The sequence below is a fragment of the Peromyscus maniculatus genome, chromosome 18, assembly GCF_049852395.1.
Source record: "Peromyscus maniculatus bairdii isolate BWxNUB_F1_BW_parent chromosome 18, HU_Pman_BW_mat_3.1, whole genome shotgun sequence".
Taxonomy (NCBI): Eukaryota; Metazoa; Chordata; class Mammalia; order Rodentia; family Cricetidae; genus Peromyscus; species Peromyscus maniculatus.
This window is the reverse complement of record NC_134869.1, coordinates 39,525,502-39,539,667: the sequence shown is the minus strand read 5'-3', so window position 1 is coordinate 39,539,667 and position 14,166 is coordinate 39,525,502. Positions and strand designations below refer to the sequence as shown.

General features: G+C 43.3%; 1 protein-coding gene across 3 annotated transcripts in view; it reads left to right on the top strand.

Moving 5' to 3' along the window:
- Positions 1 to 10,180, top strand: part of Tmem19 (transmembrane protein 19) — a 44,908-nt gene extending 34,728 nt beyond the window's left edge. For 2 of the 3 annotated variants that reach the window (XM_016007388.3, XM_006988967.4), the window contains exons 4-7: positions 760 to 897; positions 1,240 to 1,494; positions 4,320 to 4,529; positions 6,469 to 7,774. In XM_016007388.3, the coding sequence (XP_015862874.1) occupies positions 760 to 897; positions 1,240 to 1,494; positions 4,320 to 4,529; positions 6,469 to 6,632 (767 nt within the window). In that variant the 3' untranslated portion in view covers positions 6,633 to 7,774. Of the gene's footprint in view, positions 1 to 759; positions 898 to 1,239; positions 1,495 to 4,319; positions 4,530 to 6,468; positions 7,775 to 10,043 lie in introns of those variants that run through there. The other variant, XM_076553924.1, reaches the window with a different exon arrangement.
- Positions 10,181 to 14,166: the final 3,986 nt, after the last annotated feature.

Sequence of the window (14,166 nt, the reverse complement as noted above, 5' to 3'; positions counted from 1 at the left end):
AGGCTCTGGACATCTTCCTGCCTCAGTCTTCTGGACAGTTAAGAGTAGGGGCATGTGTTTTGAATGCTTCCTTAAAATCAGTCACCGTTTGAAAACTGAAGGGTTGCCTGACACCAGAGAAAAGTATAAAAATCCAAAATCACATTCATAAAATTCTTGCAAGATGTGAGAAGTTGATCTTCCTTTGACTTTTCATTTTAAAAGAAAATCCCAGGATGTAAATGCAAAAGTTAGGAACTTGTAAAATGATAATCTCCGCTCCCTAGAGCGCTACTTGCAGTTTGAAAAATCTCCAGATTTACCTTCTGTTCTGACTGCTGTATAATGTTTATGGCCGAATAATTAAGTCATTCTCATCTTCAAATTGAGTATAGAAAGTCTGCCTTAAAATGATCTTATATCGTTTTCTGAGATCAAAATATGGTTGAAAACTATCAGTTAAAACGGCTTCAGTTTGCTGCTTGGTAGTAACTGAGTTGGATTCATGAAGATGTGCTAGAAATGTATGTCAGATTTTGATTTGAAAATAAATGAGCTGGGCAGTGGTGGTGGCACACGCCTTTAATCCCAGCTCTCGGGAGGCAGAAGTAGGCGGATCTCTGTGAGTTCGAGGCCAGCCTGGTCTCTGAAGCGCAAAGCTACACAGAGAAACCCTGTCTAGAAAATAAATAAATAAAATGAAAAGATTCTTTTTTTCCCTCTCAAAATATCAGTTTCTGGATTTAAGTCTAATTCTGTGTTTACATGTGTTTCTTCCAGGGCTAGTGGTTGGATTTATCTTAACCATTGCAAATTTCAGCTTTTTTACCTCTCTGCTGATGTTTTTCCTCTCATCTTCGAAACTCACCAAATGGAAAGGAGAGGTGAAGAAGCGTCTAGATTCGGAATATAAGGAAGGTGAGATGAATTATTCTGACACTACTTTATCCTAACAGGAGCTTTTGATCAGAAGCCGTCAGGCTGGAAGAACAGATGAATCTTATCTGAGGACGGCTTCTGTAGCCTAATTCAATTCATTATGTCTTGTGCCACAATAACAAGTAACTGCAGGATTTTCGTGTGAGTCTGCTGTTATTCATTCTGCATTTATTAATAACGGTATAGACTATGGACAAAGATACCTTGCCACTTTTATTTTTTTAGGCTACTATACTTTTCTGAAACTTAAAAATATATGTTTCTATAAATGATTTTTTTTTTCTTTTTCTTTCCATTCTCCATCTGCTTGCCTGTCTCCAGGAGGCCAAAGGAACTGGGTTCAGGTATTCTGTAATGGAGCCGTGCCCACGGAGCTGGCTCTGCTGTACATGATAGAGAATGGCCCCGGGGAAATGCCCGTAGATTTCTCCAAGCAGCCCACTGCTTCCTGGATGTGTTTGTCTCTCTTGGCTGCACTGGCCTGCTCTGCTGGAGATACCTGGGCTTCTGAAGTTGGCCCAGTTCTGAGCAAAAGCTCACCTCGGCTGATAACGACCTGGGAGAAAGTTCCAGTTGGTGAGTGTGTGTGTGTGTGTGTGTGTGTGTGTGTGTGTGTGTGTGTGTGTGTGTGTGTGTGTCTGTGTGTCTGTGTGTGTGTCTGTGTTGTGTATGCACACATTTGGAATCCAAAGGTCAGGCTTGGGTGTACTTCTCAGGAAGCCATCCACTCTGTTTTTTGCACAGTGTCTCTCCTTGGTCTAGCGCTCTCCAAGTAGGCTATGCTGGCAGGACAGCAGGCCAGAGGGACGAACCTGCCTCACCATGCTGGGGTTGCAAGCACATGGTACCACACCCGGCTTTTTCCTTGGCTTCTGGGAACTGAACCCAGGCTCTTGGGCTTACGTGGCCACCACCTTACTGACAGGGCCATCTCCCCAGCCCCAGCTGTGAGTCTCGATTTGAGTTTGCTTAATACAAACTAAGAGCCAAACCTTGAGTTAATGTTTTTCTTTAGAGCCTTTTACAGTTTATATTTGGTCTTCTTAATTGTAAGTTGGTGATTATATCTGTAGAGAATGTGAATGAGACTTAGATACACAATAAAGAAACTTAAGAGATTGACCCACAGAGCAATGGACAAGGAAGAAAGGAGGACACTCAAGTATTGAGGGCCATATGTATTTGAGACAGGGTCTCTGTGTGGCATTGGCTATCCTAGAACTCACTCGGTAGACCAGGCTGGCCTTAAACTCACAGAGATCTGTCTGCCTCTGCCTTCCAAGTGCTGGGATCAAAGGTGTGCACCACCACCACCACCACCACCACCCGGCTCAATTATATTTTTAACAAACAGTTTGCCCTACAAATCTATGGATTCAATCAACATTGGGTTATATATATATAAAACAGTTTGATGGTGGGGGCGGGCTTGAGAGATAACTGAGCAGTTAAGAGTGCTTGTTCTTACAGTGCTTGTTCAGTTCCCAGCACCACCATGGCGGCTCACAGCTCTACCTCCAGCTCCAGAGGTACCTCAGGCCCTCTTCTGACCTCACGGCACCAGGCATGCACATATGGTGCACAGACATACATGCAAACAAAACACTCATAAGCAAGAAATAAAATCTTATAAAACGGAAGGTTGCTGGAGAGATAGCTGAGTAGTTAGGCACACTGGGTGTTTCCCGGAGGATCCAGGTTTGATTCCCAGTACCCACATGGCGATTCACAATCCCTGCAGTTCCAGGGGATCTGACGGCCTCCTTAGCCATCAAACACAAAGCACTCATAAACAGAAAATAAAGTAAATCTTAAAAAGAACAGCCCTTACAGTCCTTTTTCCTTATGATTACTCACCAAACAATGTTGTATAACTATTTACAGTAACTATTTACAGTGTAGTCGGAACTGGAGTTGGGAGGACAGGGTTTATCTGTGCAGCTGGCCTGGAACTCAGAGATCCTTCAGCCTCTGCCACCAAGTGCTGGGATTAAAGGTGCACACCACCATGCCTGATGTAGTAATTATGAGTAATCTAAAGTATGCAGGAAGGAAGCTGTTAATAGGTTATATGCAAATAAAATTATCGTTTGATTTTATTCCTGTGATCCTATATATCAAAATTTTGCACATGTTCCTGTCTTAGTTTCCCTTCCCATGGCTATGATAAAATACTCTGACTAAATAAACATAAGAGAGGCCGAGCGGTGGTGGCGCACGCCTTTAATTCCAGCACTCGGGAGGCAGAGCCAGGCGGATCTCTGTGAGTTCGAGGCCAGCCTGGGCTATCAAGTGAGTTCCAGGAAAGGTGTAAAGCTACACAGAGAAACCCTATCTCCAAAAAAAAAAAAAAAGAAAGAAAAAAGAAAAAGAAAAGAGAAAGAAAGAAACATAAGAGAAAAGTGTTTATTTGGCTCACACTTCCAAGTTACATCCCATCATTACAGGGAAGTCAGGGCAGCAAAGAACTTGAAGCAGGTGGTCACATCACAACCACACTCTGGAACAGAGAGCCATCCGTTCATGCATGCCTTTGGTGTTCAGCTGGCTTTCTCTGTCTACTCTTGTATTGTCCAGGATCCCTGCCCAGGGAATGATGCAGGTCTTCCTGCCTCATTTACTGTAACCAAGGTAATCCCCACCAGGCATGCCCACAGGCCAGCCTGATCTAGGCAGGCCTTCCTTGAGGCACTTCCCCGGTGACTCTAACTTTTGTTAAGCTCACCCACTTTCCCGCTGAGCTGCCTCCCCAGCCTAGAGGACTTTCTCCCAAGTACAGCATGGTTTCGCGTGGGTGTAACCTGGGAAAATAGTTGACTGCCCACAAGTTGGGGATAGACTGTCGTTGCCAGCGGCTAGAGAGAGGAGAGAGATGAGGAAAGATCAACAGTGGGGCTCAGTAGACAAGAATGACATTCTGGTATTGTAGTCTAGAGTAGGTGACTAGAGACAACTTAGGCTAGGTTATCCTTTCTAAGAGCTAGAAAAATGGGATGTTTAATGCTTTCACCATAAGGAATGACAAGTATTTGAGGAAGCTGTGGGTCCTGTGATCTGAATTAAACAGTGGATGTATATATTCCAATGGCGGTGTCCCATGAGTGTGTGCAACTTTCACATAGCAGCATTTTGATTTTTGTTTCTTGGGGGCAGAGGTGGGTTCTGGGGATTGGACCTGGGATCTCATGTGTGCTTGGCAAGTTCTCTATACCACAAGCAGCCTCTCCAGCCCCTGTGTATTAGTTGTTTGTTTATTTTTTAAGAGAGCGAGCGCTCTTTTCTTTGAATTCATTTTAATTAGGCATGTATGTACCCCTGTGGGGTTTTGTTTTGTTTTGCTCTCCTTGGTATCCCTCACTTGCTGAGTCCTAACCGGATGCTTTGGTGTGTTTCTCCTTCAGGAACCAACGGAGGCGTCACCGTGGTGGGACTCGTCTCCAGTCTCCTTGGTGGTACCTGTGTGGGCCTGGCCTACTTCCTCACACAGCTGCTGTTTGTGAATGATTTAGACATCTCCGCTCCCCAGTGGCCCATAATTGCATTTGGAGGTCTGGCTGGGTTACTAGGATCAGTTGTGGACTCATACTTAGGGGCAACAATGCAGTTTTCTGGTAAGAGCGTCTTTTTTTTTGTTTTTGTTTTATTTTTGTTTTTGTTTTTTGTTTGTTTTTTTTTTTTGAGACAGAATCTCTGTAGCTTTGGAACCTGTCCTGGAACTCAATCTGTAGACCAGGCTGGCCTTGAACTCACAGAGATCTGCCTGTCTCTGCCTCCCTAGTGCTGGGATTAAAGGCGTGCGCCACCACTACCACCGGCTGTAAGACAGCATCTTATTGTAACTTTTGTTTGAAGAAATAGGGAAGAAATATGAACACTTTAAAAACTTGAAAAAAAAAATGTACCGATGAAACCAACCCAAATGCCAGAAGTGACGGGGGAAATCCCCATAATTTTGGTTTTCTTATTCTTTTGTGTTAAACTAATTCAGAGAGATTTCTAAATCCTAAGGAACAGTGATTATAGTGCAAGAAACAGACTTTGATTTTGAGCTGTCACCAATTCAGTCCTAGAAAAACAGGACACTTGGATCAGATCTTTTTTTTCTTAAGATTTATTTATTTATTTTGTATCCCTGCAGGCCAGAAGAGAACACCAGATCTCTTTACAAATGGTTGTGAGCCACCATGTGGTTGCTGGGAATTGAACTCAGGACCTCTGGTAGAGTAGCCAGTGCTCTTAACCTCAGAGCCGTCTCTCCAGCCCTGGATCAGATCATTTTAATGCCCCTCCTTCCATTTGCTTTTGCCAAGTGCATTTGATAATTATACTTGTCTGGCTACGTGAATGGCCTTCTTCCCTGTGGTGATTATCCTCACCATGACATTCTGTCCTCACCCCTGAGGCTTTTGTCTCTTGGTTGATTTGTTTCTAAAATAAGCTCTTGTTGGCCTTAAACTCCTGTACTTAAAGCTTCCTTCCTGCCTCAGTGTTCCTAGTAGCTAGGACTTCCCTTAGCTGTCAGCAGTTAAGTTTTTACTCATGATATGTGGGAACTGGAGAGTTGACTCAGCACTTAAGAATGTTTGCTGCTCAATCAATCATGGGGACCAAAGTCCAGATCCCAGCACCTACATCCAGCTGTCCATAGTTCTAACTCCAACTCCAAGGGACCTGACTTCCTCTTGGGGCCTCCACGTGCACCCACACGTGTGCTTATGCAGACAGACCCGTGCACAAGAACACACAATCTTTTTCTCGAGACAGGGTTTCTCTGTGTAGCCTCCCGAGTGCTGGGATTAAAGGCGTGCGCCACCACCGCCCGGCATAAGCACACACAATCTTAAAGAGAAAATATATAAGTATGAGTTTTAGTGTGCCTGTATTTTATTCTGTTTGTGCTGTTTGTGAAAATGTTGGGAGTAGGTGGTCTATTAAGAGCAGAAACTATGATCAAGCCCTCAGTAGATGCAGGATCCAGTGATGGCTCACTGTGTCCAAGTTAGCACCTTGTTGCTGTGTCGTCCTGTGAGCAGAGGGCCCAGCTGCTCCCTGCAGCCTCTTTTTGTAAGGTCGTCAACGCTGTTCTTGAGAGCACAGCTCTCGGGTGTGATCACCTCCCCTACCCCAGCTCTACATGTTGTCACATCCAGTCTTCCCTTCCAGCAGAAGCATAGACGTGAGTCCCAACAGCCTTCTTTGCAGCCATACCATACTGGTCCCTGATGTCCCATTCTGAGGCCAGATGTGACCCCAGATGTTGGACCCCCAGGTTTGTCTTAGAGAGACCACTGGGAAGCCAGGCCTTCCATTCCTAAAGGAACTCCAGAGATATGAGAGACCACTGCTGAGGTGCTGTAAAGGCCCCCTGTGCAGGAAGGTCTTTGATAACCAAGGGTTTTAAATATAACACCATATCAGTCATCCCTCCACATCACTGTACAAAGCACTGAGACTCCCGCACAGATTGTCTCCTCTGGAGACAAGTGCTTGTGTTTGCTCTTCCTAACGGTCGCTTGTGTCTCCCACACCATTCTCCTCCTTCCATCTCAGGTCTGGATGAAAGCACCGGGCTGGTGGTCAGCAGCCCGGCCCGGGAGACCAAGCACATAGCAGGGAAGCCCATCCTGGACAACAACGCCGTGAACCTCTTCTCCTCGGTCTTGGTCGCCCTCTTGCTCCCAACAGCCGCTTCGGGCTTTTGGCCCAGAGAGTGAACTTTCTTTCCTTCCCAGCTGGGTGATACTGGTGAGTCCAGCCGAATTTGCCATGTGAAGATTTTTTTCCCTGGTGAATAATTTCACCGACCTTGGGGATGCCGGCTCCTCCCGTGTTCCATTGTGGTGGGATTCCATGCTGCCTTTTCAGCTCCTTTCATAGCTGACGTCTTTGTGGTGAAAGGTGAAAAGTGCGTAAAAGTCATGCACATTTTTCCTCTGCTGCATGAAGCTTCGTGATCGATGGAGCTGTTATTTCCTCTGTGGTTGTATGTTGAGCTGAGAGTCTACATGTTCTCCATAAAAGGTTGTTTTGTTCAGCTTCTAAAATCCAAGTGTGTTGACAATTGAAAATGGTTTCCACTTGTGTAGAAACATACCACTATGACAATTGCCCCAAAGTTATATCTGCTTTAATGACTTAACCCAATACACGTGGAAGCCCAAAGAAGTACACTTTGAACTTGAACTTTCCCCATTCTCTGTCTAGTCCCAACTGAAAAATGCAGGCATCAGTACTCCACATTTCTCATCCTCTCTCACAGCTAATAATGTCATTGTTTGGGCAAATTTCTTTTTCATCACATTAGAAAACATAAAGAAAATTATTTTTTACGAAAAGAAATCACTTCAATTTTCACCTTCTGGATGAAGGTATAGCTTGGTGGTAACACTCACCTCAGGTGCACAGTACCCTGGTTTAGATGCCCAGCACTGAAAGGAAGTTTACACTTTATGCGTTCATGTCTTTGAAATACACGTAAGAATCTGGGTGCCACATTGCCGTGTGGAACAGTTAATGAGTCACTGGAAAAAGAGTGTAATTATTTTTTTTAATTTGCTTTCATTTGAACTTTGAACTTAATTTTGTAAGTGCCTGGAAATGCTGTGATTTCCCATCAGGAACCTTCTAAGTCATGCATTCCTTTTCTTTGTAGCCTCAGCCTAAGTGGATTCTGTTTGTGACTATGTTCTTCACTGTGTCTTACCTTGTACAAAAGAGGTTTTGAAGGAGCAGGTTATTTTATTAAATATGTCCTAAAATATTCCTTGTTTGATTTCCTACCCTTTCTTCCCCTTCCCACTTCCATTCTTGACGAAATCAAGGAAGAACTCCCTGAATAAAATGCTACCAGAGTGAATGCCGCTTACTCTTTCTAGTAGTGTCTACTGTCATAGGTTATTGATTTAAAACTTAATTGGACTGGAAAGAAAATGAAACTGTTGACACCCTTACTTTTGAAATCATCAACTCAGCCCTTTAAAAGCATTGGCTTTTAACATTGGGTGTACCTTGGAAGTGCCTGAAGATGTAGAAAAAGTACTGATGTGTGTGTGGTGCAGTTCGAGAACTGAACTTTAAAGCTCTGCACATGAGAGTAGTGTCCAAATTTTCAAACACTGTTGTCAAAGCCCCTTTCTAGACCAGGCAGGTCAGACAGCCCTGTGCTCTTCTTGTATGTGGCCTACTCCACATTTGAGTCTTTTTTGACAACTCTGTTATATATGTAGGGTACTGGCTATAGAAATGGCAACCCTGTAGGTGGAGTTTTCCTGTCCACCAAATAACCAACATGGAGATTTAAGATTATAAATGCTCGGCCAATAGCTCAGGCTTGTTACTAACCAGCTCTAACAACTTAACCCATTTCTATTAATCTATGTGCTGCGCCGAAGCTCATGGCTTTTATCTCTATCTCATTTTGTGTGTCTGACTTGTTCTCCAACTGGCTGGCAACTCTCTTACTCTGCCTTTCCTCATCCCATCATTCTCAGTTTGGCTGTCCTGCCTAACTTTATCCTGTTCAGCTATTGGCCAGTCAGCTTGTTTATTAAACCAATCATAGTGACATATACCCACACGGTGTGCAGAAGGATTATTCCACAGCACAACCCCACCCTGGTCACCTTCAATCTACTAAGTGAAAAGTTGTGTGGAATGAGGTGTCTGGAATGTTGTCGTGTGCCTGCAGTGTGAACAGCTGCTGCCTTCTAGCCTCGAAGACCCTGGGGCTTGTCATCTGTCCTCCGTATGGTTTAGCCACCATTCCAATGTCACCACAATGAGAATGAACTGTCCTGGCAGCCACATCCCAGAGGGATTACAGCGTGCCATAGAAACAAAAACACAGTGTGCAGCTTAGTGATTCCATCTGCTTGCAGAGTATCTGTTGCCTTAACTCTACGTGGCCCTGAGTATTTTAAAAATACAGAATAATTCCATAAGTACTTGTTAAGTTAATTTGATTGACTTGGGAGTAGAGTCCTGGGGTAGAGGGGGCGGTGAATAAGAAATACCAGTTTGGCTACCTGGATGATTCCAGCATTTCTCAATTGTGTGAAACAGTATTAACAACTGTGAAACTAATGAGTCAGGAGCTTACGGCAGGAGGAGCGACAGACTGGCAAGGCAGGGTGTCGGGGCTTGTTCTCCTGCCAACACCAATGTCCATTCTCTTTTGTTTGTCGTAGTTGCTCTCTAAAATTTTATACATGTGAACACTTCTTTTAAAAAGACTTGTTTTGCCGGGTGGTGGTGGCCCACGCCTTTAATCCCGGCACTTGAACTCTGTGAGTTCAAGGCCAGCCTGGGCTACCAAGTGAGTTCAAGGACAGGCACAAAACTACAGAGGGAAACCCTGTCTTGAAGAACATACATACATACATACATACATACATACATACATACATACATAAATAAATAAATATTTGTTGTGTGTTTTACTGTGTATCTGTGTGTGTTTCTGTGCACCCGTGTGCAGAGGACAGAAGCGGGTGTCTGAGCCCCTGGAGCTAAAGTTGCAGGCGTGATGAGACGCCCTCTGTGACTGCTGGGAACTGAACCCGGGTCCTCTGGAACAATAGCAAATGCTCTTAACCCCCGAGCCGTCTCTCTCAGCCCCCTGATACATTCTTTGAAATGTTTTAGAACATTGGCGATCAAAGGTGGTGGTGCACGCCTTTAATTTTAACACTCTAGAGGCAGAGGCATGTGGATCTCTTAAGTTCCGGGCTAGCCTGATCTACATAGTGAGTGCCAGAACAGCTAGAGAGACCCTGATTCGGGGGAAAACAAAAACAAAAACAAAAAAAAAAAACCTGAACGATTCTTTTTAAAATGTCATATTGTTTCAGGGTTGTGTGCACACAGTGTGTGCAGTGTATGTACTTGACTTTGAATTTTACATTTGAACACCTTGTTATATGCCAACATTCTCAATATAATGTTCTGCAATTCTGGAACAGAATTTTAAGGAAGCGCACGTGCCCATTGCACAGGTATTATCAGCTAAGACGGACGTGGGCCATTCACTAGTGAGTATCCTCTTTTCTCAGGTGTTTATCCTCCCTTTCCATTGTGTGCACTGCTCACTAGCCTGGAACTCTTCTTCCTCCCTTATTATCTTACAGAAATCATCTCGATGACACTTCTGTAAGAAGCATCCTCAGGTTCTCCCAGGCAGAGTTACTGTCGCACACGTTCTGTGCTTTAACTGGAGAAACTGACACACTCGGCATCCATCTCCCTGTGTCCTGAGGTGGATGCAATGGGACCAGCTCATCCAAGCTCCGCTGCCATGCCTTTCCCACCATGGCAGACTGTACCCTCAAACAACCACATGGTAGAAGGAGAGAACAGAGTCCCTCAGGTTGTCTTCTGACCTCCATGTTCACACACACACACAAAATGTAAAAATGATGTTTTTAAGACTACAGAAACAACTAAATGGGCAGTATTCCCCCACCAATTCTTGCCTTAAATGTAAATTATTAAACTCTACAATCAAAGGACATATGTTGACTTAATAGTTTTTTTTTTAAGTTCTAAATCATATTTTCCAATGAGATGCTTGATTTATCTAAGGACATACATGAGCTGAAAGTGAAAAGATAGATAAAGATAATCCATATAGTAACCAAAGAGAAAAATGACTCCTAGACAAAATAGGATCTAAACATGTGTCTGTGTGTGAACTCCCCAGAGAAAGGACATCATGAACATGCAGTAGGCATGAGAGCTCCTACACACATGAAGAAAATGTCCACAGAATTGCAGGTCGAAACAGGCAACAGCACAGTAGTAGATCTCCCATTCACTTTCAATGAAATGGGAGCTCAGGAAGGGAGGTGGCACCACCATGGACTAGTGGAACCTAACAGACATGCTGAATCTCCAGCCCAGCAAGAGCAGAATACACTTGAATGTTTTCCCAGTGAGGAACCACCTTAGGCTGCAAACAAGTCTTGACAAGTGCACCAGGTTGAAACAGTACAAAGTATCTTTACCAATTACAGTGGGAGAAGCTAGAGGCAAATCCACAGAGAAGGGGAGCTAGCTGGGGTTGGGGGTTGTTTCATGGGGTGACACACTTCCTCAATCCCGGCACTGGAAATCATATGCGGGTCTCTTGAGAGTTCTAGGCCAGCATGGTTTACATCGTGAGACCCTGTCTCGGAAACACAAGCCTGGAAATACATAAATGTAGAAATTAGGCAACACATTTGAAAATACTCGGGTGAAGAGGTAACAAAATACTGGGAAATACTGCCGACAAATGAAAATGGAAAGAATGTAACAAAATTTATGAACTGCAACAAATGTAGCTCTAAGGAAATACGTGACAGTCAAATGGATACTTTAAAACCAGAGTATACAAAATCAAGCTAACAACCTTTCTAGAAACTAGTTGAAAAAAAAAAATAAATAAATAAACCTAAAGTGAAAGGAAACAGCAAAAGGACTAATCTTTGAGGATAAAGCCCCCAGGTAAAGAAAAAAAAGAAAATACAAACAACTAAAAGCAAAATGACCACCAGTGATAAAGAAATAGATAGAGTGGTTGGAGAGATGGGTCAGTGGTTCAGAGTGAGAACAGCCCTTCCAGAGGACCCAGGTTCAATTCCAGCACCCACATTGGGTGGCCCACAACCCACGTGTAACTCCAGCTTAGGGAATCTGACAACTCTGGTCTCCATGGGCACCACCCTCATGTGCACAAACACACCCAAATTAAAAACCACGTCTCTAAGTTCTTTAACAATAAATAAGGTAAACAAAAAGTTGGAAGATTCCTAGGGACAGACAACAGACCAAGATGGCATTATGAAGAAGCAGAAAAGCTAAATGTCAATAGTGAGAAGACTAAATCAGTAATCACCTCCCCCAAGCCCAAGATCAGATGGCTTCACAAAAGACATCTATCAGATCCTTCAAGAAAAGTTTAACACAGAGTTTTCTCAAGTTTCTATCTGAAAACCAAGGGGCAGCACCTCTTCCAAGCTCAGTCTCTTAACGTCATCAACCTGACAGAAAACAAGGAAGAGATACTGCAAGAAAATGATGCATCCCTATTCCTGATGAATATTGATGCAAAAAAAAAAAACCCTCAAAACTATCAGCAAACAAAATTCAACAGAACATTAAGAGGAATATTCACCACCATGATCAAATGAAATTTATTCTTGGAATGCAAAGTTGAGTTAATGTATGAAAAATCTTCCAGTGTAGCACATCAGGTTAATAATAAAGGGGGAATACCCACGTGATTATCTCAGTTGGTTCAGATAAAGCATTTGATATCTAGCACTTTGATCAGACCACACTCAACAAATCAGAAAGAAAATAACCCAAGCCAGTGAGTAAGATAACCTGAGCCTTATGACCTGAGCTTCATCCTGGGGACCCAGATGGGAGAAGGAGAGGAACAAGTCCTTCAGGTTGTCCTCTATCTTATGCATACACACTCAAATGTAAATATATATATACATATATATATATATTTAATAATATACTTTTATCATTATAAATAATATTTTATTATAAATAACTACATATATTTAAGGATGATGAGACTTATGCTCATGGATAAGAAAAATCAATATGACTAAAAGATACCTTATTTACATTTTTTGAGGGGCAATGAGGGGCTCAGCAGATAAAGGTGCTTGCTTCACACACACACACACACACACACACACACACACACACACACACATGGTAACCTGTATTTGAGTCCTGCAACCGACGTAAATGTGGAAGGAGAGAACCAATTCCATATGCTGTTGTTCTCTGTGGCAGATCTCTCTCTCTACACACACACACACACACACACACACACACACACACACATCATGCACACACAGAATAATAATGGCATTTAAAAACTACATTTCGCCGGGCGGCGGCGGCGGCGGCGGCGGCGGCGGCGCACACCTTTAATTCCAGCACTTGGGAGGCAGAGCCAGACAGACCTCTGTGAGTTCGATGCCATCCTGGTCTACAGAGCAAGATCCAGGACAGGCACCAAAACTACACAGAGAAACCCTGTCTGGAAAAAATGAAAATAAAAAAACTTTAAAAAATCTTGAAATCAATGGCAGTTTTTACCAAAGAGTAACATTACATGGAACCTCTATGGACTAGAATAGTTAGATTCTTTAAATGCCCACACTCGAAGAACTTCATGTTTCTTTATTTTGAAACATATTATAAAGCTAAGTGATCAAACCAGGGTTGCGCTGGCATAAGGAGACAAGTCCATCTGAGAACTGGAACAGAGCCCAGAACTAAACTCTCTCCCCTGTGGTCACAGGAAGCTGCAAGAAGGCTGCCAAGAATAGACAGGACACAAGGTGGTCTCTTCAACAAATGGGGCTCGGAAAAATGGGTGTCAGCTTAGAAAAGGGTGGAATTAGACCCCAAGACTTACCTCTTTTACAAAAATTAAGAGACAGTAGTTTTAAATTCTTAGGTTGTTTTGTTTTGTTTTTGTCTTCGTTTGTTTTGTTTATTTGTTTGTTGTTTGTTTGTTTTATGGTTTTTCAAGACAGGCTTTTTCTGTGTAGCCTTGGCTGTCCTGGAACTCACTCTGTAGACCAGGCTGGCCTCAAACTCACAGATTCGCCTACCTCTGCCTCCCGAGTGCTGGGATTAAAGGCATGTGCCACCAACACCCAGCTAAATTCTTTGTTTTAATTAAACATAAAATGATAAATGTCGAAGATGGGAAATATCAGGGGAAAGTCCCCACAATGTGTCATCTGCTGTGGTTCCTTGAATAGCACTGAAACCAAAGGTAACTTCTGCAAACAGAAAGGTTTTTTCCTGTTGCTATGTCAACAGTGTAACCAAGAAGCAACATGGGGCAGGAAAAGGATTATTTAGTGTCCACTTCCGCATCTCAGTCCATCCCTGGGGGAAGCCAAAGCAAGAACAGACGCTACTATGTAGCAAAACTCTGTCTCATTTGTCACACACACACACACAGACACACACACACAATCACACACACACAATAGGATCTGGGGGTGTAATTCAGTTGGTAGAGTGCTTGCCTGTGTGTTTGAAGTGCTGGAGTTGATCCCAGCACCATAAGCCAGGCATGGTGATACAAGCCTGTAACCCTAGAACTCAGGAGACTGAGGCAAAGGAATCACAAGTTCAAAGTCATTGTTCGCTGCCTAGCAAGTTTGAGGCCAACCTGGGCTACATGAGATTCTATATTAATAGTAATCATAACTGAAATAAAGTTTA